This window comes from Thunnus albacares, chromosome 1 (assembly GCF_914725855.1).
Source record: "Thunnus albacares chromosome 1, fThuAlb1.1, whole genome shotgun sequence".
In the NCBI taxonomy this organism is placed as follows: Eukaryota; Metazoa; Chordata; class Actinopteri; order Scombriformes; family Scombridae; genus Thunnus; species Thunnus albacares.
The window spans coordinates 37570108-37596305 of NC_058106.1; the positions used below are offsets into that span (position 1 = coordinate 37570108).

Sequence of the window (26198 nt, forward strand, 5' to 3'; positions counted from 1 at the left end):
TTATCTTTTAGATCTCTCTAACAGTGCACTTTTATGAACAGGCAGTTTCATAATGCATAACTTTTTTTTTTTTTAAACTTTTATCAGCTTTGATATTTTAATCAGTTGTTCTTTGTCTTTTGTGGGAGGTTAAAGCACTTTGTACCATTTATTTGAAAAAAGAACTTGTACTGAAATTAAGGTTTTTATGATGATAATGATGATTATTATTATAAATCGTCCATAAAAGAGACAATCACTCTTCTGTCTCTCTTTGACGCCCCCCCCCTGCACACCTTTTACCCCTCAGACACTGCTGGAGTTGGGAGCTTCTCCAGACTACAAGGACAGCCGCGGTCTGACTCCTCTGTATCACAGCGTGGTGGTGGGAGGAGATCCGGGCTGCTGCGAGCTCCTGCTGAACCACCACGCATCCGTCTGCTGCCAGGATGAGAACGGCTGGCACGAAGTTCACCAGGTACACACACACATTGCTAGATTCCCCAGGTGCCCTTGCATGCACAGAGGGATTTTTGACTGTTTGGTTATTTGGAGCAGCTTGTATTGGGAAAGCATTACTAAACCACACAAAGACACACAGCTTTCCCTGCCTGTGGGCGACTGTCTTGGCAGCTGTTACCCGCTGAAGAAGATAAAGCTGTTTAAGGAGAGCCACCCTGCAGCAGTAACACACTATGAGCTTCTCCACATAGTGTTGTGTGTATGAGCGTGCGTGTGTGTGTGTGTGTGTGTGTGTGTGTGTGTGTGTTCAGGCCATCAGCTTTATCAGATTGCTTATATCTCTCTCCCTGTCAAGTTGCAAAATCTGTGCCTTCCTCTGTCTGTCCCCATTTCAGACACGATAACAATCAGCTGTCAGGCAGGACAGTGAACACAAGAATGGCTGCTGCTAGGTCAAAGTTCAAGGTTGTGTCTATTCATGCATAAAATCCTGGAAACTTTAGTGCTCACGTCCTTAACATCCAATGTTTATTAAGGAAACATAAAATGTAGATGCCCACTACATAAAATAAAACCCACAAAAACCATAAAAGAATTGTAGAGATTCATAACATCATTAAGACCTCTTGTTGTACTGTCCAGTCCCCAGTCTTTTCCAGCCAGCCCCCATCTTTCCTTATCAGTACTTGTTTCCATCCATATCCAAAGATACTGTATATAAGAGACTGAAAACACATCATCTGCATTAGATTATATTTGATTGTTAAGTCATTTATCAAGTAACTAAGAATCTACAGCCATGCTCTGTGAGGCTGCACTTACAGCAGGGCTTTGAGCTAAATGCTAATATCACCATGCTAACATGATGGCATTTAGCATAATGTTTATACCATGTTTGACATCTTAGTTTAGTGTACTAGCATGCTAACATGCTGGCATTTAGCATAATGTTTATACCATGTTTGACATCTTAGTGTAATGTACTAGCATGCTAACATGCTGGCATTTAGCATAATGTTTATACCATGTTTGACATCTTAGTTTAGTGTATTAGCATGCTAACATGCTGGCATTTAGCATAATGTTTATACCATGTTTGACATCCTAGTTTAATGTTCTAGCATGCTAACATTTGCTAATTAGTATTAAAGTCTGATGAGAATGTCATTGGTTTTGCAAGTATTTCATCATAAACTAAAGTACTGGACAAATTGATATTTTGACCTGATGATGGCGCTAGATGAAAAGTTAGGGAATCAATAAAGTTTTCTATAGGTTCCGGACAAGTTATGTTAAAGTTATCAATACACATAATCATATGTTCCAAAAGTTGGGTGAGCTCTCCTACAGAAGCTGAGTATTCATATTAAATTATGTTTTGACCTGTCATCAGGCTCTGCAGTGGTTCTCTAATCTTGACCTAATATAACCTTTAAACCACCTTTGAATCTTACTCTCACCCAAGCAAAGAGCAGATAATGAATGACTTGACCCAGTCTTATATCTACATTGTATCTGCTAACCTACATTTACTGTCTCCACTGGCTTGATAGGCAGTCTGTGATGGCCCACTCAGTAGTCCAGCCACCATCACTGCTTTTCTTGCTCCAGTAGTTTTACAAATCGTCACTAATGATATCAGAACTTTTAAACTGTCTTTGAATCCTACCTTTACCCAAGCAAAGAGCAGATACTCAGCTGTATAATCAGGCCTTATTTCTTTTAACTGCTTAGACTAATCTACTGACCCATCTGGCTTGTTGAGACTTTTCACCCAAACTCACAATCGTCAACCTCATGGTGCCACTAGAGGAAAAGTCAGAAGATCATAGAAGTCATTGATATATTTCCCCTGGACATGACGGATATTTATACCAAATATGATAGTGATCCATCCAATGATTGTTGAGATATTTCAGTTTGGATCAAAGTGGTGGGCCGACCAACCAATACTGCTGAGGCCGTGCTGCTAACGTGACTGAAAGATAAGATCAAAACAATAATCAACTGGTTAATTAACAATGGAAATGATTGTTAAATTTAAGTTTATTCAAGTAGTGTAAAATTTATTTCACTGAGTTCACTGTAAGTCAACCTTGAAGACCACATACTAAAAGTTCATAATGATTCACATGTTCAATAGCAGAACTCCTCGTCATCACAGCCTTGGATTTGTTGTTGTGAAAGTCAAGTATTATCTCTTCACTTTAAACTCTGAGTAATTCTTGCCACAATATTCTGTGAACAAGCTGACCTTCAGGCTGATAATAACTTCATCATCAGTGCTATTAAATTGCTGTTTGTGATAATTTCATCCAATTCAGCTGTTGAGTTTAGCAAACTAACATCCTTTTGTCAAAACATTAACAACTAACAGAACAAAAGTGCCGGGAACATTACGTTTTAATCACTTCTGAACCATCATTTTTGGTTTACTCGTATTAAATTAAGAGACAAAATAATAATACAATATTATAACAAAATGACCACAATTAACATGCTCAAAATGGATTTTGTATAAAAGGTGAGAAAATGATTTTCTCTGCTGCTACTGGAGTCCTTCTATGGCCAGACTGACAGAGGAGTCCTTCCAGATATAAGGTGTTACATGTAAAGTGCCAGTTAACAATTTTAGCAAAAACAAACAAACACACACAGCTTACTACATTAATAACATTTTGTTGTATTTTCATTCTTCCAAGGACAAGTTCACAGTTTTTCAGGTGAGCGACAAATGAACATTTACGTATGTTTTTCTCGCTGTAATCATTCCTCCTGTTCATACTGACCACTAGAAGATCCCTTCATAATGCACTTTTTAATGTAAGTGATGGGGAACAAAATCCACAGTCATCAGCCATCCAAATGAAATACAAATGCAAATACATTTTTGCTCTCCATCACTTACACTGAAAGCACATTTGGAGGAGATCTTGTAATGGTCATTATGAACAAGAGGAATGATTACAGCGAGGAAAACCTGTTTCAGTGTTCATACGGGCAGCTGACTGTTGTTTTAAGACACACTTGAAAAATTGTGAACCTTTTAATTCGACACTAAAAAAGAAAGAAGACATATTAAGCTTCCAAATACTTTCAGCCTGATGTTTTGTTTGGTTGTGCAAATGCTTAATTTTGTAACATAAAAATCCAACTACTCACATGGTGATGAAATAGTTTTTCACTGTAACTGGCTCTGGTTGATAAGCAGCCATATGGGTTATTGTCCTTCCTTCACAAACCTCTGTGTCTGAAATAAAATAAATAGGCCATTTCAAAGTAAATCCCCTGTTCACTGAACAACTAACTGGCATCTGTCACCATAACCCCAAACATTTCATGCAATTCACTGAGAAAATTGCTTCATAAACAGCAGTAACTGCCTGCTAAGCCTCTGTTCCTAATTGTTTTTACACTTTGCCCTGATGAGCTCAATTTTGCACTTGTCTCACATTATATCGTATTGTTATCAGAATTCTTTAAGCTTTTCCCTGCACACACACACACACACACACATTCATCTATCCTTTGATGACTGGGTTCAAACTGAGGGTACAGCTGCTCCTCATCCTGATGTTATCTCCTCTGCAGCACACTGACATCTAGTGTTCAAGGCCTCTTACTGCAACTACAATCTACTGTAGTGGAAATGTCAAAGGCTTTATTTGACAGTGAATTATTTTGTCTTTGTGTGTGTGTGTGTGTGTGTGTGTGTGTGTGTGTGTGTGTGTGTGTGTGCAGGCCTGCCGTCACGGCCATGTGCAGCACCTGGAGCATCTGCTGTTCTATGGAGCAGACATGAGCGCCCAGAATGCCTCAGGAAACACTGCTCTACACATCTGTGCCCTATACAACCAGGTGAGTGTGTGTGTGTGTGTGTGTGTGTGTGTGTGTGTGTCCTTGATAGCACAGATGTGTGTGTGTTTGAGTGTGTAAAATGAATGAGAGCACACACACAACTATGGCACTGACCTGGGACTATTTTTAAGATACTGAAGCCATATCTGTGCGTCAAATCTACGGCAAGAAATGTGGAGCAGCGTTCTGCATGTAGCCGAGCGTAATCAGCATCATTCTCTAAAGTAAAACCTAAACAAATGCAACAAAAAGACATAGTGTATGCATCAAGAACAGAGCTGAGCTCAGCTAATAAATAAAACACATAGAATAGAATAAAAAAAATGAATAAAAATAAAACTCATGCATGATTTATGTGGTAGCATTGCATGTATGTATTTTTTAAATGAACAAATGTGCTGCATTTTTTTTTATCCCTTGACTTAAGTTCTTCAGTTAAATGTATTTGTTGCTTTTGTAATGTTTTTCAATGTTTTGGCTTGTAATGCACTACAAGTATTATCTTCATTCATACTCAGAGATTTGCACTTATTCTGTTGGTCATAGCCACACCATTTCTTCAGTATTACACCTGAGTCTTGTGTGTCTGCATCAGACAAAGAGCCAATTAAAGGATAGGTTCAAAATGTTCAAGTCTGTCTTAAAACAATGGTCAGGCGCCTCTATCCATCCATCCTAATGTGCTTTCAGTGTTAGTGATTGGGGACAAAATCCACAGTCCTGCAAAAATGTATATGTCAAGGAACTGAGTGAGTGGAGCAGGTGGACCCAAATGTAGAGACAGTAGGCAGGGAAAATCTGATGCAGATATATTTAATGAAAACGCAAAAAGTCACAGGAAACAACCAGAATGCAGGAGACACTGAAACACTACCCAGGAACATCGAACAAAAGCAGACAAGTAGACAAAGACCAAACTGAAAACTGGACTATAAATACACAGGGAGCGATTGCAAACGAGACACAGGTGAGACACATGAAATAATCAAACACAGGAGGTAAAGTGACCAGACACAAGGAGGAAATATTTCAAAATAAAACAGGAACTAAAATAAACAAACAGGTGACACAAAAAACACAGGAGGAACACACAAGGGAAACAGAGAAAACCAAAACCAGGAAACAAATGCAACACAAATGAAAGAGTCCCTCAAAAAGTCCAACTAAAAACAGAAAAAGTCTGAGGGCATCAGAAGGATAACAACAAAAACCAAGAAAGTCAAAAGAACAAAAACACAGAGAGTCCAAAAAAACAGAAGTCCCGGTAGGACATGACAGTATGGTGTCAATCTCAAGCTAACTTGAGGCCTCAGAAGGACGACGGTGGATTTTGTCCCCATCTCTTACATTGAAAGTACATGAGGAAGAGATCTCTTAATAGCCAGTATGAGTATAGAGAATGACTACAGCGAGTAAAACCTGTTTCAGTCAACAGCTGACTGTTGTTTTAAGACAGATTTGGAAAAAATGTGTACCTATCCTTTAATGTAGTGGGAGAAGTGTATTGTGAGTGCAAAAGCTGACTTCTGGGTGGACGCTATCAGTCATGTCTTCCTGTGTCAGCTGACAGTTTTTCTGTTTAAAGGCCCGACGCTAACATTCACTCTGTATGCTGACACGTGTTAGCTGTTGTTTCTGCTGCTGACGATTCCACCTCGTTCAGTTCTGCTCTGTTTATACAAACCCTGCAGGCTCCTTGCTCCTTTTTCCCATGGGGGGAATTATGTGCATTGCTCGTTTCATGTTATTTATCTTGCATGTGTTTTTTGATGCTGCAATTCTGAGCGACTGCAGCTTGGAGAATCCCCAGAAGTATAACCGTACCGCCTAGTCACTGTATACCTCTAACTGCAATAAACAGTTAATGTATGTGACTGTTTCCTGATGGAGCCTCAGCTAATAGCTACTTTCCAACTTTGTGAACATTTCTAATTTTTATTTGTTTCTCATTTCAAATTTATTGTTTATAGAAGCCCCATTAGCTTCCACCAAATACCGTGATGCACTAACGAGTATTGTGTGTGTATCCAAAGCCTGATATATCTTATTCCCCGTTGTTGTCCGAAAACTATTAAAAACACATCAGTGACCCACACGGCTGCACTGGGTGACATGTTCCTTCATTGCCATTAACACACACACACTGTAATTTATTTTGATCCAATCCCACATATACGTTCCTGCCACCAGAAATACTGGAACACCAAATGTGGATTCATCTGCCGCTGAAAGTAGTTCCCAACAAATGCACTATTTTCTCCTGTTTCATGTATGTTATCTAAAAACTACAGTGTACAGTGTTTTTTTTTTTTTTCAAAACAAAACTACACATTTGTGTCCTTTTTAAAGGTTCAGGTGTCACCAAAAAAAGTGATCTTAGGTCTTATTATAGGCTTTATTTCCCGCCGGGGTCCTGTCACATGCAAATGCAATGAACAACAAGCCAACTTGAGCTGGGATCTTTTATACCTTGCCATGTCTTCAACATATGTTTTCCATTATCAGTGGACTTAGTATGTTGAATTATGATATGTACCTGTCAACATGTCAGACATCTTGGCGCTGTTCCTATCAAGCATCTGAATTTACACATATGGGCCCCAAACTAGATGTTATTCCAAGTTTGTCTTTATGACACATGAACATGGTGCCTCAACTAAAGGTTTCTTACATTCCTTAAGATGCATGCAACACAAAGAAAATACCTAATATCAGGCTGAGTGTCAGACATTGTCGGTTTTGGTTATTTCATGGGATTTGTTGATGATGAGAAAAATGTAGCCTTCGGCCTCATCCCTTAAAGGTGCAGTCTGTAGGATTTAGTGGCATCTAACAGTGAGGTTGCAGATTGCAACCAACTGAATACCCCTTCCCCTTCCAAGTGTGCAGGAGAACCTACAGTGGCTGCGAAAGTTGCGAAAAAAGCAAAACTTCCTCTCTAGAGCCGCCAGTGTTTGGTTTGTCTGTTCTGAGATACTGTAGAAACATGGCGGTGCAACATGGCAGACTCCGTGGAAGGGGACCCGTTCCCTACGTAGATATAAGGGGCTCATTCTAAGGTAACGAAAACACAATAATTCTTATTTTCAGGTGATTATACACTAATTAAAACATACTTATGAATATTATATTCCATTTCTGCAAAGTCTGTTCCACTAGATGCCACTAAATTTTAGAAACTGCACCTTTAACTGAATGTGGACAGAATAGTTGAACAATCTCAAAGACCAACTTCACTTCAAACTGTCAGCATGGCTGCTAGCTAAAGGTCAGCAGTAGCCTCTAACCCTTGTTTATACAGCCAATCATCTGAGAACATTTAACACATTGCCCTTGGAACATGGCCGGTTAAACAAATCAAAAGCAGCCCTCTGCTGTCTCTGTAGCAAGGAGAATGTGTGCTTTTGACTTTTGTGAGATCATCCTTTCACCTGTTTCAAGTCTGCTGATTAAATTCTGCAATCGGGTCAGTGCATGTAATTGGAAAAAGGTCTCATTTAATTAAAAAAAAATTGGATTTTTGGATTTCCGAGACATACATTTTAAAAAATGGGTCACAAATATATATTTTATATATAGATTTAATTTTTAAAAAGGCTCAGCGATTCCCTAAAACAGCTGGTCACTGCAGATTTTAGCAAACGTTATTCAAACAGGAGGTAACGGTGTATTTGTTAGGGATTATTTTCAGTGGTGGATGAATCCACATTTCGTGCTCTAGTGAGTATTTCTGGCAGCAGGACGGCGTGTGTGGGATTGAGTCAAAATAAACTACAGTGTGTGTGTTCATGGTAATGAAGGAACATGTCACACAGTGCAGCGGTGAGGCTCATTGACGTGTTTTTAATAGTTTTTGGACAACAACGGAGCTCTATGGCACAGAGGAATAAGATATATCACAATACTTGTTAGTAGATCAATTCATCGTTGAGATTTGTTGATAAGTAGAAAAATAAAGAATATCTTCAGAGTTATCTTTTAAAGCTGGAGAGGAAGACAATGATGGATGCATCTGTGTGGGGTTGATGTAACCTGGATTATTCTGTTATTAGACTGTTTGACTATAAGTCATACATATGCATGAATTCTCACTCCTGCTTGATAGGTACTTGGAGCACATTCCAGCGCTGGATGTTGCATAAAAAAACATTAAAAAAAAAAAAAACTTCTGGTGGGAATATGTGAGAATCCTCTGTCCTCTTCTGCATCAATGATCTGCACTCACTAACACAACATGAAAGCACAAGGAAAATCCATTTGAAGCAAGAGAAAACATCCCATATTAACCTCAACATCATGAACATTAGAGATTTGACCTTTCTCAAATTTGCTATTGTACCCTGTTCTTATCATCTGACGGCAAAAAATGTCTCCTGCTTCAATTCATAGCTCTGAAGTATGTCACACATTTCCATTTTCAAAGCTTCATTATAAATTTAGCTTGTATAGGGAAAAAAAAAAAAAAACATGTCGTGGGATCGCTCCACTCCAGATGGAAACGTCCATGAGTAAAAATAACACACGTCTTAAATTTAGATGTTTAAATGTCTAAATGTTTGTAATGCTGACAACACTGCACAGATTATGGTTGTGTATCAGTATCTGTGAGAGACTCACACAGAGCGATTTCTCAACTCTCAATAGCTTATTGTGGATCTAAAAAAAGTATTTATATTCATGTGTGTGTGTGCACAGTACATGCGTGGTTGAGCACTTTGTGGGCGATTTGTGCAGTAGATTCAAACCCCTCAGCACTCTCCATCTCTCTGTTCTTCTCTCTCTCTCTCTCTCTCTCTCTCTGTCTCTCTCTCTCTCGTTCTCACTCCCTCTTTCTCTTTGGAGTGGAGCAATAGATACACACTTAACAGCGAGTGAGGCTCCATTCCTGATATAGGTAGTAGATGTTCTGTTGTATTTGCTTCTTTTGCTTGTGTTGGTTGGTTGGTTGTCTGGGATGTTTTAGACATTCAACCACACTGATTAGTTCTTGCTCTACTGACTTCTTCTGCTTTGGAAACATTCTTCTAATGTCATTCTGGAAGCTAATCATCCTTTCTCCTGAACAAAGTAGGAGAATTAAAAAAGGATTTCTGTGTTGTTTCAGATATTTCCTCAGTTTTTATTGTAATATTTGTTCTCTTCTCCTCTTTCTTCCTCAGGATAACTGTGCCAGAGTGCTGCTTGTTCGTGGAGCTGATAAAGAAGTGAAGAACTACAACAGCCAGAGTCCTTTTCAGGTAGAGTAAAATTGAAAAAAAAAAAAAAAAAAAAACCCTCACATCTTCACTACCATTTGCATGAAAGTAATTATAGAAGATTGATTTCAGCTTTCAGCGTAGGGGAAAAAAAACAGTTTTAGTGGCAGCACATTTTCTTCGTCTCATTTGTTACCATGGCAACAGTGCAAAAAAAAAATGGGCAAGGTCAGTTGCAACCAGGGATTTACAAATGTCTTTTTCTGGCCAACATTAGATTTGTTTCGGTTGAACAATATTTAGAGGAGGAGAGCGGAGAGTGAGCATCAAACCTCGACAGCGGTCTGTTTAGTCATTTAGTTTCTTCTTCTCCTTCGAGCCCGATGTCGTTACACATTCAGAACGTAGAGTATTAGCTGCAGAACATCAACTTTGAGGAAAAGCTTGAGCTGCATTTAACTTGTTCTGAAAGGGTTTTATAATTCTGTGCTATGCTGTGAGAAAAATGGAGACACATGACAATAATAAAACAGAAGTTAATGATACCAATATAATCAAAGACTCAATCAATGATTTCACTTTATTTCAGACCCATAGTACATAAGAGTGATGCACACAGGAAGTGCTGAAGTTTGAGTGTGTGTGTGCAGCTGCTATTACATGTGTGCTTGTGCATGTTTGTGTTTGTAATGGCTTAAGTGTGTATGCTTCACTAGCACATCCATCCCAGGGAAGAAAAAAAAAAAAAAAAAAACCCAGCAGCACTAAGAGCTGCCTAGCTGGCATGATTGACTCATAACCTACGCCTGAGTTACAAAAGAGCCTTATTCAGACGGGCGTTTATGAAAGGCAGTCCCACAGGGTCCTCGACTGTCCTCCACAGTCACTACAGCGGAGCGTTTCATTAGCAGGAGTGCTTCATAAAGGGAGTGAACCCGGGCCGAATGGAGATCACATCAGGGGTGTTTAGTCAAGGGTTTGAGCGTTCAGCTGTGGTGTGAGGTTATCAGTCGTGGCCTAGATTTAGCGTAGCTCTCCTTGTTGATGTTGTGTGCAGATTTCATTTCTCTTCGCGTGATGCTTCGCAGTGTAGAAAAGAATCCAGGATCAATAATCTGCTCTGTTGCATTATGCATTAACCGTTAGGGAGGAGGAACTTAAAATAGAAAACATCCAGTAACGTCTTTCTATTAAACATCACTTCCATTGTAGATTTAAAGGAAAAGTCTACACTTTTAAACACTATTAAAAAGACCAATCATGTTGTTTGATCCTGTTTTGTTCATAAATTATTGGAGAAACCTGAATGAAGTGGTTCATCTGCACGCTAGTATCCAGGTTGTGAGTCTTACCATCGTACAGGCTACATGATTGTAACTGTATCCGGGTTTCTGATTGTTTGCCATGTCTTGTCATTTCTGTTACGACTGAACTTTCTCAACAGCAGAGGATGAACTCAGTTTGGTTTCTGGCTCTCTGGACTCTGCTGCATTTACCACTTTGCTATATTATCCACCTCATCATCAATCACTGAAAGTACAGCTTATCTTTCACTGTTGGACTTTTCCTTTTATTTCTGCTCGTTTCTGATCACAACAAATATGTAACTTGAGTTGACAGACCGGACAGAATCCTGGATAAGGTGTTTACATGCCACAGCATCAGGATTTTTATCAGAATGATCCTAGTATGTTCAGGTTTCTCAGAACCAGGATAAGGTCTTATCCACGCTTCTACAACCAGGATGATGTGCACATAACTGGGATACTTTAAACCCCCAACTACTGGGATACTAGTGTGCATGTAAACACACTTATTGGGTGGAAAAACAGAACAAATGCAGATGTTTCCATACAGGACAGGATGATGTCATTCATGCTTGGACCTTCACAGTCACCAGATCTCAGCCCAGTTTAACACCTCTGGGAGATCTGGAGCAACACGTCAGATAACGATCCCCACATCCAGTCTCACATCCAAATGTGTCTCATATCAAAATGTGTGATAGCTACGTTGGTCCACAGTGCAACACATGCTAGTTTCACAGTAAAGGCTGTTATTGTGAAACTAGTACATGTATCACATCGTCACCTCCCTAAAATAATGGCCCAAGTCATTTTTTCAAGTTTCCCAGAAAACACAAAATAATCATCATGGTGTGCATGCACTCCTAGCTAGACACTGCACAACAGGCTACTATAATACCGGTCAAATGATCTTATGATTACTAATATTATGTTCAACTGAGATTTTCATTAAATAAAAACACAAAAGTAAAGAGGATCCTTTGTAATTTTTTAGTTATACACATAATTTCTAGCTGTTAGATTACAATACGGTATTCAGATCTTTCTTAATTAGATCATGTAATGTGGAAACAATTAGACCAAAAAATATTGTTTAAAAGGCAGAAAACAGTTAACAGAAAGCCTTGTAATCACTTGTAGCCTTTCCACTCTTTGCTAAATGCTAGCTCCATGGACTTAGTTATTTTGCTAACTAAAATGTTGACTAAAAAGACTAAATAACTACACAATATGATGATTTAGTCACACTCTTGACATAGGCCGTTATACTACAGGGGTAGAATCACATGATCTGTTCTACTGAGGATGTGGGCGATTTTACCAGAGGTGACATCATGAGGAGATGATTTAGTCAAAGAAATCATTTTTGTCAAAAAATGACTTGGGCCATTATTTTAGGAGGGTGATGAGATATCACATAGTATCATGTGACGGACAAGTTTCTGTCTGCTCAAACAAACAAAATGGCCGCCATTCCTTTTAATCTCAGTGAAAAAATGTCATATTTTAAGATAGTTTCAACATTAAAATGCATTTCTTGCAAGAAATGTGTATTTTATTTTCATTATCTTCATTCAATGAATTATATGATGTTTAGTTTGTCAGTTATTACAAAGATTTTTGCAGGCTTCCTATCGTTGCTATGGTGGTTGCTATGGACGCTGCTATCGCTCAAACCACGTAGTTGCATGTTGTTTGAATCATTGTCTTTGTGGATGTCTGAGCTGTTATGTTGTTTGTTATTTAACTGTTTGATGATGCTCTTTCAGTAAGAAACGTAGATTTTAGAGCGTCGTATCAGGGATGAATTGAATTTGAAATCCAGAGTTTGAAGCTTTGTGATTGGCTGACCGGAGGACCCATTGCCTGGAAGTATTTTCCTCACAGTCACCTGTTAAAGTTTTCTTTTAATGATATCTTTAACATTCCTCAACACAAAAACACCAAACTCGTCTACTGTTATGGTCTGTCTGACGTCAGTGGGCTTCGTTCCATCTCAAATCGCCGCCGATCGGCTGCAACTCGAATCCAAACGCCACTATCTCTGTTAAGAAAAGGCTTTTTATAGCCTGTGATTGTAAAATGTGAAGTTGCTCATTTAATTTTATATTTCCAAGAATATGTGGCTGAGCACATTTAATATGAAATCATCTTTTTTAAAACCCAGAGTCTTCCTCAATTAATATCGAGTCACGTCATCCGATAAAGCAATCCAACTGTCCTGCTTAGGCTGGCCCTGAGGCTCTGAGTGTGTGTGTGTGTGTGTGTGTGTGTGTGTGTGTGTGTGTATGCGTGTAAACGGGATGAAGACAGGGATATCAAATTGGACTTTACATTTCACATGCCTCATTTAATCCCTGCACTTGTCACTTTCATATATTTCATCAAAGTGGACTTTAGATTGTGCGTTGCATTCATCCTCCACTGTTACATAATTTAATTATTTATGCACATGTCACATTTAATATTTGTTCTTGTCACCTTCATATATTTTATACACTTCATTTCTTTGTCCATAGAACAGCCCATAGTTCCTTTGTACAGTCAATATTTAATTTCAAGTCTGATATCCCATTTCAAAACTATTACTATTCCATTCTGTAAATAGATTTTCAATGTTAATATTACTTTGTTTATTTCATTGTTATTATTATCACCTTACTTTTATCCATTTTTATTCTTTTGTGTTGTGTTTTTTGGGAGCAAACACCCAGTAAACATTCTTTGTATGCTTGCATTGGCAAATAAAACAGATTCAATGAGCTGCTGTATGTCATGATGACATAAAATCCCAAAACCAAGAATCATAAAGATACAGAAAAATCTCCAGGGTTGTGTGAATAGTAACCTACGCATGTGTCAGTATTTGATGACCTGGGAATGAGAACAAGTTGGTCTTTTCACCCCTAACCCTAACCCTAACCCTAATCCTAACCCTAACTCTAACCCTAACCCTCACCCTAATCCTAACCCTAACCCCAACCCTAATCCTAACCCTAATCCTAACCCTAACTCTAACCCTAACCCCAACCCTAATCCTAACCCCAACCCTAATCCTAACCCTAATCCTAACCCTAACTCTAACCCTAACCCCAACCCTAATCCTAACCCTAACCCCAACCCTAATCCTAACCCTAATCCTAATCCTAATCCTAACCCTAACTCTAACCCTAACCCTAACTCTAACCCTAACCCCAACCCTAATCCTAACCCCAACCCTAATCCAAACCTAACCCCAACCCTAATCCTAACCCTAATCCTAACCCTAACTCTAACCCTAACTCTAACCCTAACCCTAACCCTAATCCTAACCCTAATTCTAACCCTCACCCTAATCCTAACCCTAACCCCAACCCTAATCCTAACCCTAAACCTAACCCTAACTCTAACCCTAACCCCAACCCTAATCCTAACCCTAATCCTAACCCTAACCCTAACCCTAACTCTAACCCTAACCCTAATCCTAACCCTAATTCTAACCCTCACCCTAATCCTAACCCTAACCCCAACCCTAATCCTAACCCTAAACCTAACCCTAACTCTAACCCTAACCCCAACCCTAATCCTAACCCTAACCCTAATCCTAACCCTAACCCTAACTCTAACCCTAACCCTAACCTCTAACCCAAGCCTGCAGTAATGTACTAGATTGTCAGCAGTATTGTAATCTCTGAAGGTGACTCATTTTGGTCACTATTTCCACTAAAAAAGAAAAAACAAACAAACACAAAGCTTAATTTCATGTTTCATGTTGGGCCTTCAAAGTGCTCTCTGAAACTAGGCCTGGGATGACTTGTGTCCATGAAATGAGAGAATTAAAACTTTGTTTTAGAGCAAAACCAAATACATTGATGGAAAGGTCTCGACCTGGAGAGTAACATATGCCAATATGAAGATTCTACATGGCTCCTGCTTTTAAATACTGACCTTTGAACCTTGACCTCGGTGCATGTTTGAAGGCTTATAATTCAGCAACAAAAGGGGCTTCAGACATGGGACCAACTGTTATAGAGAGCTCTGGACCTCAGATATCATATGAGTATAGTTAGCAAGTCAGATATGGGTAAAATATGATTAATATTAATTTCCAACCATTTAATAATTACATATTTAAAATCTAATTACACAAATGTGTTAAGCATCCCCTTAAACTCCTCAGTGTACTCTCAATTCAGTATTTACAAATTCAAATTCTAGGAAAAACACTAATATTTTCTAAAAACTACAATTCCCTACAGCTGCGCCATGCAGCTTGATACAAATCAGCACCATAGTTGTAGTTTTTCTGGTTTGCAAAGTAGGGTTGTAAATATAGGGTCATAAAAAGATAAATCTGCTGAATATATCAAATATCCAGTACAGCCGAACTAGTAATTACATCTAGATGATCTATGTTAAGAAAAAGCAAAGTTATTGACTCAAAATGTTTGTTCAACCACATCATGCATGTATTAAACTGCCTCCTGAATGCTTAACAAATATGTTAACAATTGCAATCGATTAACGGCTAACTTTCCTGCAATTAAAGCTGTGGTTGTGAAAAGAGTGGTTTCTATGGTAACATACTTTGAAAAGTCTACCTTATACATAACATTGACCTGTTTTATTGTTGAGTTATAAAGGATACTTTGGTGTTTTTGTGTTGAGAAATGTTAAAAATATCATTAAGGGAAAACCTTAACACATGACAGTGATGACAATACTTCCACGCGGCGGGTCCTTCGGTCAGCCAATCACAAAGCTTCAAACTCTGGATTTCAAATTCAATTCCTTCCTGATGTGCTCTAAAATCTACATTTTTTACTGAAAGAACATCACTGAATAGTTACATATAATAACACAAATAACACAACAGCTCATATAACTACACAACGCAAAGACAATGATTCAGCATTATCCTTAGCAACCACCATAGCAACGATAGAAAGTCTGCAAGAATCTTTGTAAAAACCATAACTGACTGAATCGTTATGGTTATGAAAATGAAATGCACACGAATGCACTTATCGCTGTCGCCATGTGCTCGTTCATGGGGGAATTGTTGGGTCTCTGTAAATTAAAGAGTATGGTCTTGACCTGCTCTATGTGAAAAGTGCCCTGAGATGACTTTTGTTGTGGTTTGGCGCTATATAAATAAAAATTGGTTGATTTATTGATTGACATCTCTCGCTAGAAATGTCAAGATGCATTTTAATGCCAAAACTATCTTAAAATTCAGCATTTTCCACTGAGAATAAAAAGAATGTCAGCCATTTTTTTTGTTTGAGCAAACAGAAACTTGACAGTCACGTGACATACACGCAGGCCAACAGAAACGAATAGGCTAAAAAAAATATAGGCATCTCACAATTTTTTCTCCATTATTGTGAACTAATACATATTGTGCTGCAGACCAACGTAGCTATGACAAATTTTGATGTGAGACTGGTTTCCTCTTTTGGAAAACTAGTGTTCATCCCTAAAGATGAGGAGCTTTTAAGATGTTCTGGAGGCTTGTGGTGGAACAACATCTTATTAAGATGCATTATGTGAGTTTTTCCTTTGATTTATGACCCAACTGTATATATCAAAATAGCAAATGTATGCAAAGTAACATAGAATAATCAAATGGATGTTCTATGCAATGAGCTGTGCTCCACTGTTACGCAACACATCAGACAAACCTCTTCAGGCGTGAGAAACTATTGTTGGATTTTCATCACATTTTGCTTGGAATTATTAATTTGGAAACCAGTTTTACAATACCACAGTCATATTGATTTTATCATTGTAATATATCATATTGAATTATCACCCAGCCCTGAAAGATATTTCCAGTAGCGTGACACATCTTTTTCATCACCAGTAACAGGAAATGGTTTAACTCCTTGTGAAGAGAGATACTTTCTGCAGCCAACATTTTGCTTTCATCAAACATACAGGCAGACATCTACTGTAAAAGAGGAACAAACAGCAGTTCTTCTGCTAACAGAAGCCTCGACAGAGCAGAACAACAAGCAGCCACTAGACATGCTGTGGACTCTCACTTGTTTTCGAGTGGAAAAACTCGCTCTCTTGCTCTCTTACTATCTTTATCACTGTTGCACTCTCCACCTACACATGGAGCCAAGAGCTGAATCCAACAAGTTTATGCCTGTTTTCTGAGCGCTCGGCATTCTGGGAAATGTAGGAACTGAAGTAGAAGTAGATAAAGTAAAGGTTTAGTGCATTAGAAACATAGAATCACAAACTAAAGCGTAAGAGTATGTGTACACCTGAACAACACACCCATATGTGACAGTTGAACATGTTATTCTAAAACCATCTGCTGCTATAACAGCCTTCGCTCCTCTGGGAAGACTCTCTACAAGATTTTTTGAACTTGGCTGCAGGGATTTGCTCCCATTCAGCCCCGAGAGGATTAGTGAGGACAGCCACGGTGATAAGGTCTGGCTCACAGTCGGCGTTCCAGTTCATCCCGAAGGTGTTGGATAGGGTTGAGGTCAGGGCTCTGTGGAGGACTGTCAAGTTCTTCCAGACCGAACTGGGAGAAACGTATCTTTATGGAGCTGGCTTTGTGCACGGAGGGTATTGTCATGTAATTGTATGTTGCAGCATTAAGATTTTGCTTCAGTGGAACTAAGGGTCCTGGACCAAACCAGGACTTTTTGCCCTTTGGAGGATTTGGGCATTGAAGGAATTTGAAGAATGATTGTTTAAGTGAGTAGTCTCTAAAGCAGCAAGGAGGATAAATAAGTTCTAAATAATGGTCTATGTTCTCCAGAGCAAAGTGAGGGAAAAAGGCGGCACTCCATAGTTAAAAAAAAAACAGCAAAAAGAATCATCTCATGTTTTATAATTCAGCCTGTTCAGCCTATTGATTGTGAATAAAATCTTTTAAAAGACCAATACATGAGATGATTTTTTCTCACATTTGCTCTATAGTTGTATCAGTTGCCATTTGCTATATGGACAACAGTGCATGGACGACTGTGTCCACATATTTTTGATCATATAGTGTATTTTATCTCTTATCACTGCTACACAGATGATATTCAATTATATGTCTCATTTAAACCTCAAAACAGCCATCCAGTTTTAAAAAAAACTGGATGGTTGATAAGATCTTACAGCTAAATGCAGAAAATAATGAAATCCTTATTTCTGCCCCTCCTTGTGTTGTCCTTAAGATAGGGGATGGAAATCTAGGTGTCACAATGGACCAGGCTCTGATTCTGGACCAACATGTTAAGTGTCTGATTTACTCGTTTCCTTCAGCTGAGAAACATTGCAAAGCTCAGGCTGATTGTGTCTCAAGCGGAGATGGAAGTTCTTGTGATCACCTATAGAGCTCTGCATGGTCAGACACCTGTCTGCATTAGAGATCTACTGTAGCTCTAAATGTCACCAGCAGGTCTCTAAAGTCTTCTGATCTGGGTTTGCCGGTTGTTCCTCGATCTAGGCTTAAAACTAAAGAAGGTTGTGCTTTTGAGATTGTGGCTCCTAAACTTTGGAACTCTCTCCCTTTGGATTTAAGATCTGTAGACTTGCCTTTGTATATTTTTTTCTATTTATTCTATTTTTTTATTGTTTTACGTCCGTATGTATGTTTATGCTTTATTTCCTCTGTGAAGAACTTTGTGACATCTCTGCTCTTGAAAGGTTCTATGTAAATAAAATTAATTACTTACTCATTTTGCCGTGATGCAGATGGAAGAACATTATTAGCACAATGCATTTGCAGCAGGTCATTAGACCTTTTTATATTTGAGCTTTTATTTTGACCAAGTCTCAACAACAATCTCTTAAAAACAAGCAGGAACTCCCACATTCTCCATCATTAGGAACCAAATTAACAACTGGAAAGTGCAAATGTTAATAAACAACGATTGGCACAGCTGAATGAGGCACGCTTACGTTGCGCTGCTGCGTGAGCTCTTAATTAGGACACTGTGTGGGTGTGTGGCCATTTGATAATGATCAGTGATCAGTGTGTGTGTGTGTGTGTCATAGCCTAGCCTGATAACCATTGTTGCATAAAACAAACAGGAAAGAAATTGAGCATAACTGAAACACAGTAAAACTCCCATCATCCCCTCTGAGTGCTCCGTTCTCTGCATAGAGGGCTTTCAAAGAGATAAAAAAAAAACCCATTTCTTTATTTAACAATCCTCTCCGACGGTCGGTCACATACTCTTCACTTCCTCTAACACTTCTTTTGCTCTTTTTGTGTCCTCATGCAGCATTTGAGTTTCTCTAATCTAACCTCTGTGTCTCTTCTAAGCTTTTCATCCTCACTACAATACCTAATTTGATTTACCTTTCTTCTTCCTCCCAGTCCATTTTTATCTTCATATCGCTCCTTCACTTTCTTCAATTCCCATTCTTCTAATCTAATTCCCCTCTCCATTCCTCATTATATTTATTTTCTACTTCCTCAACCCCCCCCCCCTATTTTATATCTTGCCCTCTTTGCCCCCACCCATTCTCTAGTTCTTCCCATCGCCTTTGGCACATACTGTAAGTCAGACATGATTTCCCACTCTGCTACTCTTTCTGCCTCATTATTCAGAGTCACGTGCTGCGAGTCACAGCCACCAGTGACATGTCATGTAGTGCAATATGCCAAAGTATTGTCAGAGTATTCAGTTATCCACATCAAGGTATTCCATAGGTTATCATCATCAGGACAGCATGTCATCTTCTTCAGTGTATAAATAGTTCTGTAAATGCTTGCAGAGTCAATTTTAACCCAATTCAGCTTAATAAACCCCCACTGAACAGCTTCAGTTTGAACAGAGTTTTTTGGTGCCATAGCAACAATTACTAAGCACAGCGCAAGAGATGCTAGCAGGAAAACCTTCTCTCCATCCCTCCATTACTAATCTCTGAGTGGAAATTATTAGCATTACCAGCAGCACCTGGAACTAATGTAAAATGACTCAGAGTGAATGGGATACATAGTGAAAGTGGAAAATCATGCAACAAAGAGAAGATTTCAAGCCTAGATATTTTTGGTTGTGCTCATCATCCCTCAGCATCATTCATCAAAGCAGCTCCATTTAATATTTGTATTCTCACAATAGAACAAATGAGTGTTTGTGTAATGTGTGAACCAGACTTTTCTATTCTCCTCAGCTGTATGGGGTGTTTTAATATACAGCATTTCATTTTTACATGCCTCAAACTAAACTGTTGGACTGTAGTCAACCAAAGAAAGTCTTGGTCAGCTAAAATAATAATCTTCAACAAATCGAGTAGTCGTGTGCACAGTAAACTCGGCAGCCACACATTTCTCTGTTCTGTATTTCTCTGTTTTGCATCTTCAGGTTATGCTAACCCATTGTTGCTAACTTTGGAGCTAACCCCCTTTACTTTTACAGCATTTGGGGAAACAACAGACGTGACTTTTTAGCATTTATTAACTGTCACACTGTAGTCTGTACTGTACATTTACTGCCAGACTGACAACTTATTACTAACCTCGCATCCACCGTCACTTCTCTGCCCCTCTCTCTTTCCCGCTTGCTACGCAAACATACTCCTTAACGGAGCCACGCTACCAATAGTTTCCCAGGCAACGACAGAGGTTGACTCACGTACCGGCACAGTGCTGCACAGAGACTCTCGGACGCTATAGATATTACATATCAAAAATTATTTCTTTTGGCCTGGCGGGGGTTCTCGTTGTGTCATTATGGAGAAACACAGATTCAGTAAACGTTCAGTAAACGTTGAGTACAGTCAGACCCAGCAGTCTCCATTAAGTTTGGCGGGTTCAAAGTTTTCACAGGTGATTTGTTAGTCTGTCCCTCCCGCCGCAGGAAATAATGGATTAATCCTGGAAAGCTGTTGATGTAGCACTTTTCTCCTTATGAAAATAACACAGAGATTATTCGACCTATGAGAATTTAGTCGAACGAGAGTATATCGACCAACTAATCGACCAGTCGACCAGCAGACTACAACCCTACTAAACTGTATGGTTCAGTTTCAGTGTTCTCAATAACCCTGTTTCCATCAGCAGCAGACAGCTGTAAAAAAAAAAAAAAAAGTTATAATAACTCCAATGAACATCACCTGTCCAGCAGCAGACAGCAGACAGACAGAGTGAACATATAGTGGAGCATTTAGCAGTTTAACAGATAAATATTTCCCTCGGGAGTTTGTCAAGAGCAAAACACAGCTAACAGGAGAGTGAATACTTGCAGAAACACATATGAATGCTAATGTTGCTCTGATGGAAGTGTGAATAGCAACTGCCTGCTAGCACATTAGCAATATCAAGGCTATAATGTCATGATATGTCAGTGTTGTGTTTACAGCTTTTTGCGCTGCTCCCCCAAGAGGCTAAAAAAATCTATTTATGCAAGTTTGGTCTTTTTTTTTTTCCTGATACACCCACATTACTACAGCAGCTCGCACAGGCCGAACAGTCTCACATGTGATAATTATGTGATAATCGTTATGAAGGGTCTGTGTGAAATGATATTAGTTCAGTTAATGGTACCACCACCCAGTTGAAGGTTGTTGTGGCTCATAGATTTCAAAATAATTTCTTGTCCTGGTCCTGTTTAAGACTCCAGGAAGTTTACCTTTAGCTCCATACAGAACTAAACACACAGGCATGAGAGTGGTATTGATCTTCTTATTTGACTTCAAGCAAGAAAGTGAAGAATGTTGAGGATGTCCTTCATGGCTTGTTAGTGGTAAATAGGCCTGGTGAGTTTTAGCATTTATTGAACTCTTCTGGAATAATTAGTTATCACTGACAAAATGTCAAAAACTGACTCAGTGGACAAAATTACACTTTGATCAGCATGTTAAGTTTGTAATTAGTGTATCAAACCTCACTTTAATTGCAAAAAAATCCACCAAGCTCTCCGACCTCAGTGAGAACCATCAGGTCTTTTCTTCTCCTTGTCTTCTGTTCTTCACTGATCCTGGATCTGGCAGACTTGTTGCCTGCTGCTGATGTTCTACTCAGCTAGAGCAGCTCACTCCATCTCCTTCCCATCCCCCCACCATCCCCTCCTGACTTCTTCTTCTGTGTTATACACAACCATTTGTCTCCATGACAACCAGGGGAGAACAGGAAAAGAATCGATGTGGGGGCGGTGATGGTGGTGATGGCAGTAGTGGTTGGTGAAGGTGGGCGGTGGAATGATAATGAGGGATAAATTGTGACTGTGTTTCCTGTTGCATATCGGTTACCTGGTTTCCTTAACATACTTCATCAATTAAAATGAAACTTGAACGCCTCACCTTAAATCAACTTTCACTGAAACAATCTCCTTGGTTTCCTTGGTTTCCAATTATATTCAGTGCAGAAAGACGCTGAGAAGTAAAATGAAGTAACAAGATTGGTTGATAAGGATGCAATCCTGCACCCAAAGGTCCGTGCTTCAGTGAACGCCTCATCCCGACAACATGGCGACTGCCAGTGACTCCATGTGGAGCTCATCGCTTCCTGTCCACTGCTGTTTTAGTGATGGACGCTCTCTCTCTCGTCCCTCCAGAGGCTTGTTTTGGTGCTCGTTATGCTGTTACAGTGCAGTAATTCTCACCATGTTGATGAGAGATGATGTGAAATGCAGCCGTCAGTCACATGTGTCAAAATACTCCAGAGGCTCGTGATGGATATCAGGCTTCTGTTTTACTTTGATTTTCAGTGTAGAGAAGATGTTTCACTCTGTTGACGCCAACTGAACTGACATACATCCGTTAGATGAACATGAATAAGTGGGCTTGTATTGACATAAATCTTGTGTAGAGTAACAAAGCAACACTAAGTATGTCATCTCCCTCTTTAGGCTACTTACTAACAAGTATAACAAACACATTATAGAGTCATTTTTGGCCAATCAGTGATTAGACTGACACTGATCATTCCCCTAATTGTATGAAAAACTAATCAGCAGATATTTTGTGAAATAAAAATTCTGGTTTCTGATCCTTTATGAGCCTTTTTCTATTTGAGTTAATGAAAACTAGATATAACTCAGGTTATATTTTTGTAGTTTTGACCAGTTCTATCAGGTCTATCGTCACAAAAAAACGGTCAGAAGGGACAAGAAGGACAAACAGTCAGACAATCAGACAGGTTGGAAACAAACCTCCATGTTAGTTTAACTTACTTGGAGTAGAAAACAAAGATGAACAGTAAGATTATCACCCAAATTGTCCACTGACCTTTGGCCGACTGTACTTACTGTAAGCACACAGTTTAACTGTCAGACTGCGTGTGTTTGTTTCCTACAGTAGTTGGACCTTTTCATTTTGCAATGTCACAGAACACATTCAGAGATCTGAACAGTTACTTTTATGAGTTTAATGTTATTTTTTGTCTTTTTCCTTGAACATCAAATCTGTTTCTGCTTGAATTGTAACTAAGCACTATTTGCTACCACAGTAGTTATAACAACTTGATGAAGTAATATGTTAAACCTGTCAGTCAGGTTGTTCTCCTGACCCCTAGTGGCCAAAGATCAATAAATACAGCTTTAAAGGGGACATAGCATGCTTTTTTTATTGTGTTATGTTATAATATTGGATGTTAAACATGGTCAAAGGTTCAGCCTGCTCTTAACGCTTTGTTTGCAAGGTTACCTCTACTTCTCCATCGAACTGACGTCAGATCGTTGGCACGTGCCCACAAACGGCATCTGTTCCATAGCCTTGGTTGCTAAGGTTGTTCCACAGGTTGTTTGCGTTTTCCGCTTGCGTATTCTGGGTTAGATTGAGGCTCAAACATGTACAAATGTATGTGAGAGACTGAGATTTTTTTTAAAGGAGAAAAAGATGTGAAATCCTGCTACGATTGTTTGGCCAATCAGAACAGAGCGGGCTCATCCTTGAACTGAGGTGCTGCATAAAGGACCAGTAGAAGATAAATAAGGAGCTTTTTAACTGTAAATCATGCAAAGATATTCCAGCAGAGCCCCAGAATACAAATATAGAGCTGGAAATGTGCATGATACATGCTCTCTAAAAATAACATCCAAGCATCACTGTTGCGTCAGTTCCTCTAACCTTAACAATGCCCAGATGAAACAACGACATGCATCCCCTCTGCTTCATCAACGTCTGCTCATTAGCATCTCAGATAATATGATGGATGAATGGAGCAGATCATAGTATCTCCTTCACTTAATTTCACTGATATGATTATGGCGGACCAGCTGAACATTGATTGATTGGAGTCAAAAGACATCAAGATGTTCAGATTAAAAGTGGATTAAATTTGGTAGAAAAGGTTACATATAACATTTGTTTCAACAGCATTTAAATGACTATATTTTAGTGTGAATAGGTCCTTAATACACACTGAAATATACTCACTGAAATGCTGTTAAAACAACAATTATGTGCAACCCAGACATCTGAAAGAAACTTTGCTTTTTAACCTAGACGTCTAGATATCTTTTGACCTTCAAATCACAATCAAATCAAAGAGACTTGTGTTCCACCTGCTGTTTTACGGAACAATGACCAGTAAGTATTAAGCATCTTCTAAATCCTCTTAACCTCCTCCAGGTGTCCAATGCACACAAATAATAGAGATACAGATGCTGCATCTTCAAAGTTCACTGAACAGCCGACAACAGTGTAGAAAAACCAACTGATACCACTCTAACAGTCGCTTCAAACGTCTTACAATCAGAGTTAGTTCCGCATCGATCAGTTTTTAGGTCACAGTGAAAATGACATCTTCATCTGTCACTCTGTCAGTCTGTCTTGATGTATTACTCGATCCATCCGCTAAAGCCTGGGCGCTGGGATCAGGGTTCCTCCAGAGAGAGTCTCTTGTCATAGATTTGTCACACATCGTGGCGTGCGCTATGGGAGATCCTCAGTGTGAGTGGGAGATCCAGCCGGCATTCATATGTCCCCTCCTCCTCCTCCATCTCCCTCACAGGAAGCATCACATTTGCTACCATGTAGAAGCTGGATTACATTTATTGACTCACATTTTAGTTAAGAGTAAGCATTTTTATTTCAACCAGGGTGAAAAACTGAAGTACAGTATATTGTATATTAATGCAGCGTGTTGAAACATTCAAGAGGATCCGTACGAGTGGAAAACATCTTCGTTAGAGAGTCCTGAGTGCTTTTTCTCATAAATGTGGTGTTTTTATTTATATGACGAAGAGGTGAGCTGTGGAGGGAGAGCAGAGTGTTACTACTCAGGCCAACTCTGCTTTAATAATACACCTGCTCTCCATCACTCTTCTTTCTTCATCCTGGATATTTGTTCTCCAAGAATCAGAGCAGGCATGCTTATATAATCCTGCTGGGTTTCCCTTGAGGTGTGTGTGCACACGCATGCACACATGTATGTATGTGTGTGTGCGTGTGTGTTAAAGCGTTTGTGCAACACATCAGTGAAAATGAACCCGACTATTTTTACCCGGCGGATCCTGACTTGAGGCGTACTGTAAACCCTGTGACACCCCACGAGCTCTGCGCCTGCAGGAACGACTGTAAGCAGCAACAAGACAACAGGCAGCGTGATCTGGGTCACTGACAGAGAAACAACCTCTCCAACCAGCACACGAGGAAATAAATCCCTTTACTGCCCCCTGGTGGACACAAACAGAACACACTGCTCTGTGTGATGAAGCCAGCTGATCAGAGTTTCACAGCTAAAATAACATTTGGCAGAAGGAGACAAAGAGTTCAGAGATTTTTTATTTTGTTTTTTTAACAAAACTAAATGGCAGGTTTACATTCAAAATAGATACTCAAAATAATATCTGTAACCAAAAATACCATGAAACATTCTGATGACTGCTTTTAAAGTCTAAATTATATTATAACAGTTGTAATAATATAAAATATATATTTAGGAAGACATACTTTATATTATTACAATGGTGTTTTATTATATTGTCATTCATCATGTGTTTATACACCAGCTTCCACTGCCCACAGGAGCAATTACTCACATTATAATTTGTTATTAACCTTTTATTCAATATATATTGCTTTTAAATGCTAAAAAAAAGGGGGTGTTTTGCCACCAGTTGACACTGTCTGCTGGTTGTCTGCACATACTAGGAACTTGGAAGCGACGGTGTAGGTGCACAAGGCAGAGAAGGCAGTATGTGGGGGGATCAGGAGGGGCCCAACACTAAACTTTTGTCTTGGGGGCCCAAATATGTATATAAGACCGTCAGCGAGGTGTTGTGGTGCTGTTGTATCGGATGGACTTACACTGGAAGGTGTTTCTAGTATTTTTTCTGCTCAATTTATGTAAATGAGGTATGCAAAATATTAGAAACCCTTTATGCAGTCTAGTACGACAACAACAGGGTTCATCAGGAACATTACATGCAGCTCTTGTATCACATCTTACAGGTGTTTCTAATTTAAAGGAAACGCCAACTATTAAAGTATAATCCTGCAATGAATCATT

At 39.1% G+C, this 26198-nt stretch overlaps 1 protein-coding gene across 1 annotated transcript in view; it reads left to right on the forward strand.

Annotated features, from left to right (window-relative positions):
* The window catches only part of LOC122986650 (SH3 and multiple ankyrin repeat domains protein 2-like), a 254098-nt gene that overhangs the window by 100062 nt on the left and 127838 nt on the right, over nucleotides 1-26198 (forward strand). Inside the window, exons 8-10 of the mRNA XM_044357941.1 lie at nucleotides 290-457; nucleotides 4183-4299; nucleotides 9459-9536. Of these exons, the coding sequence (XP_044213876.1) occupies nucleotides 290-457; nucleotides 4183-4299; nucleotides 9459-9536 (363 nt within the window). The remainder of the gene's footprint in view (nucleotides 1-289; nucleotides 458-4182; nucleotides 4300-9458; nucleotides 9537-26198) is intronic.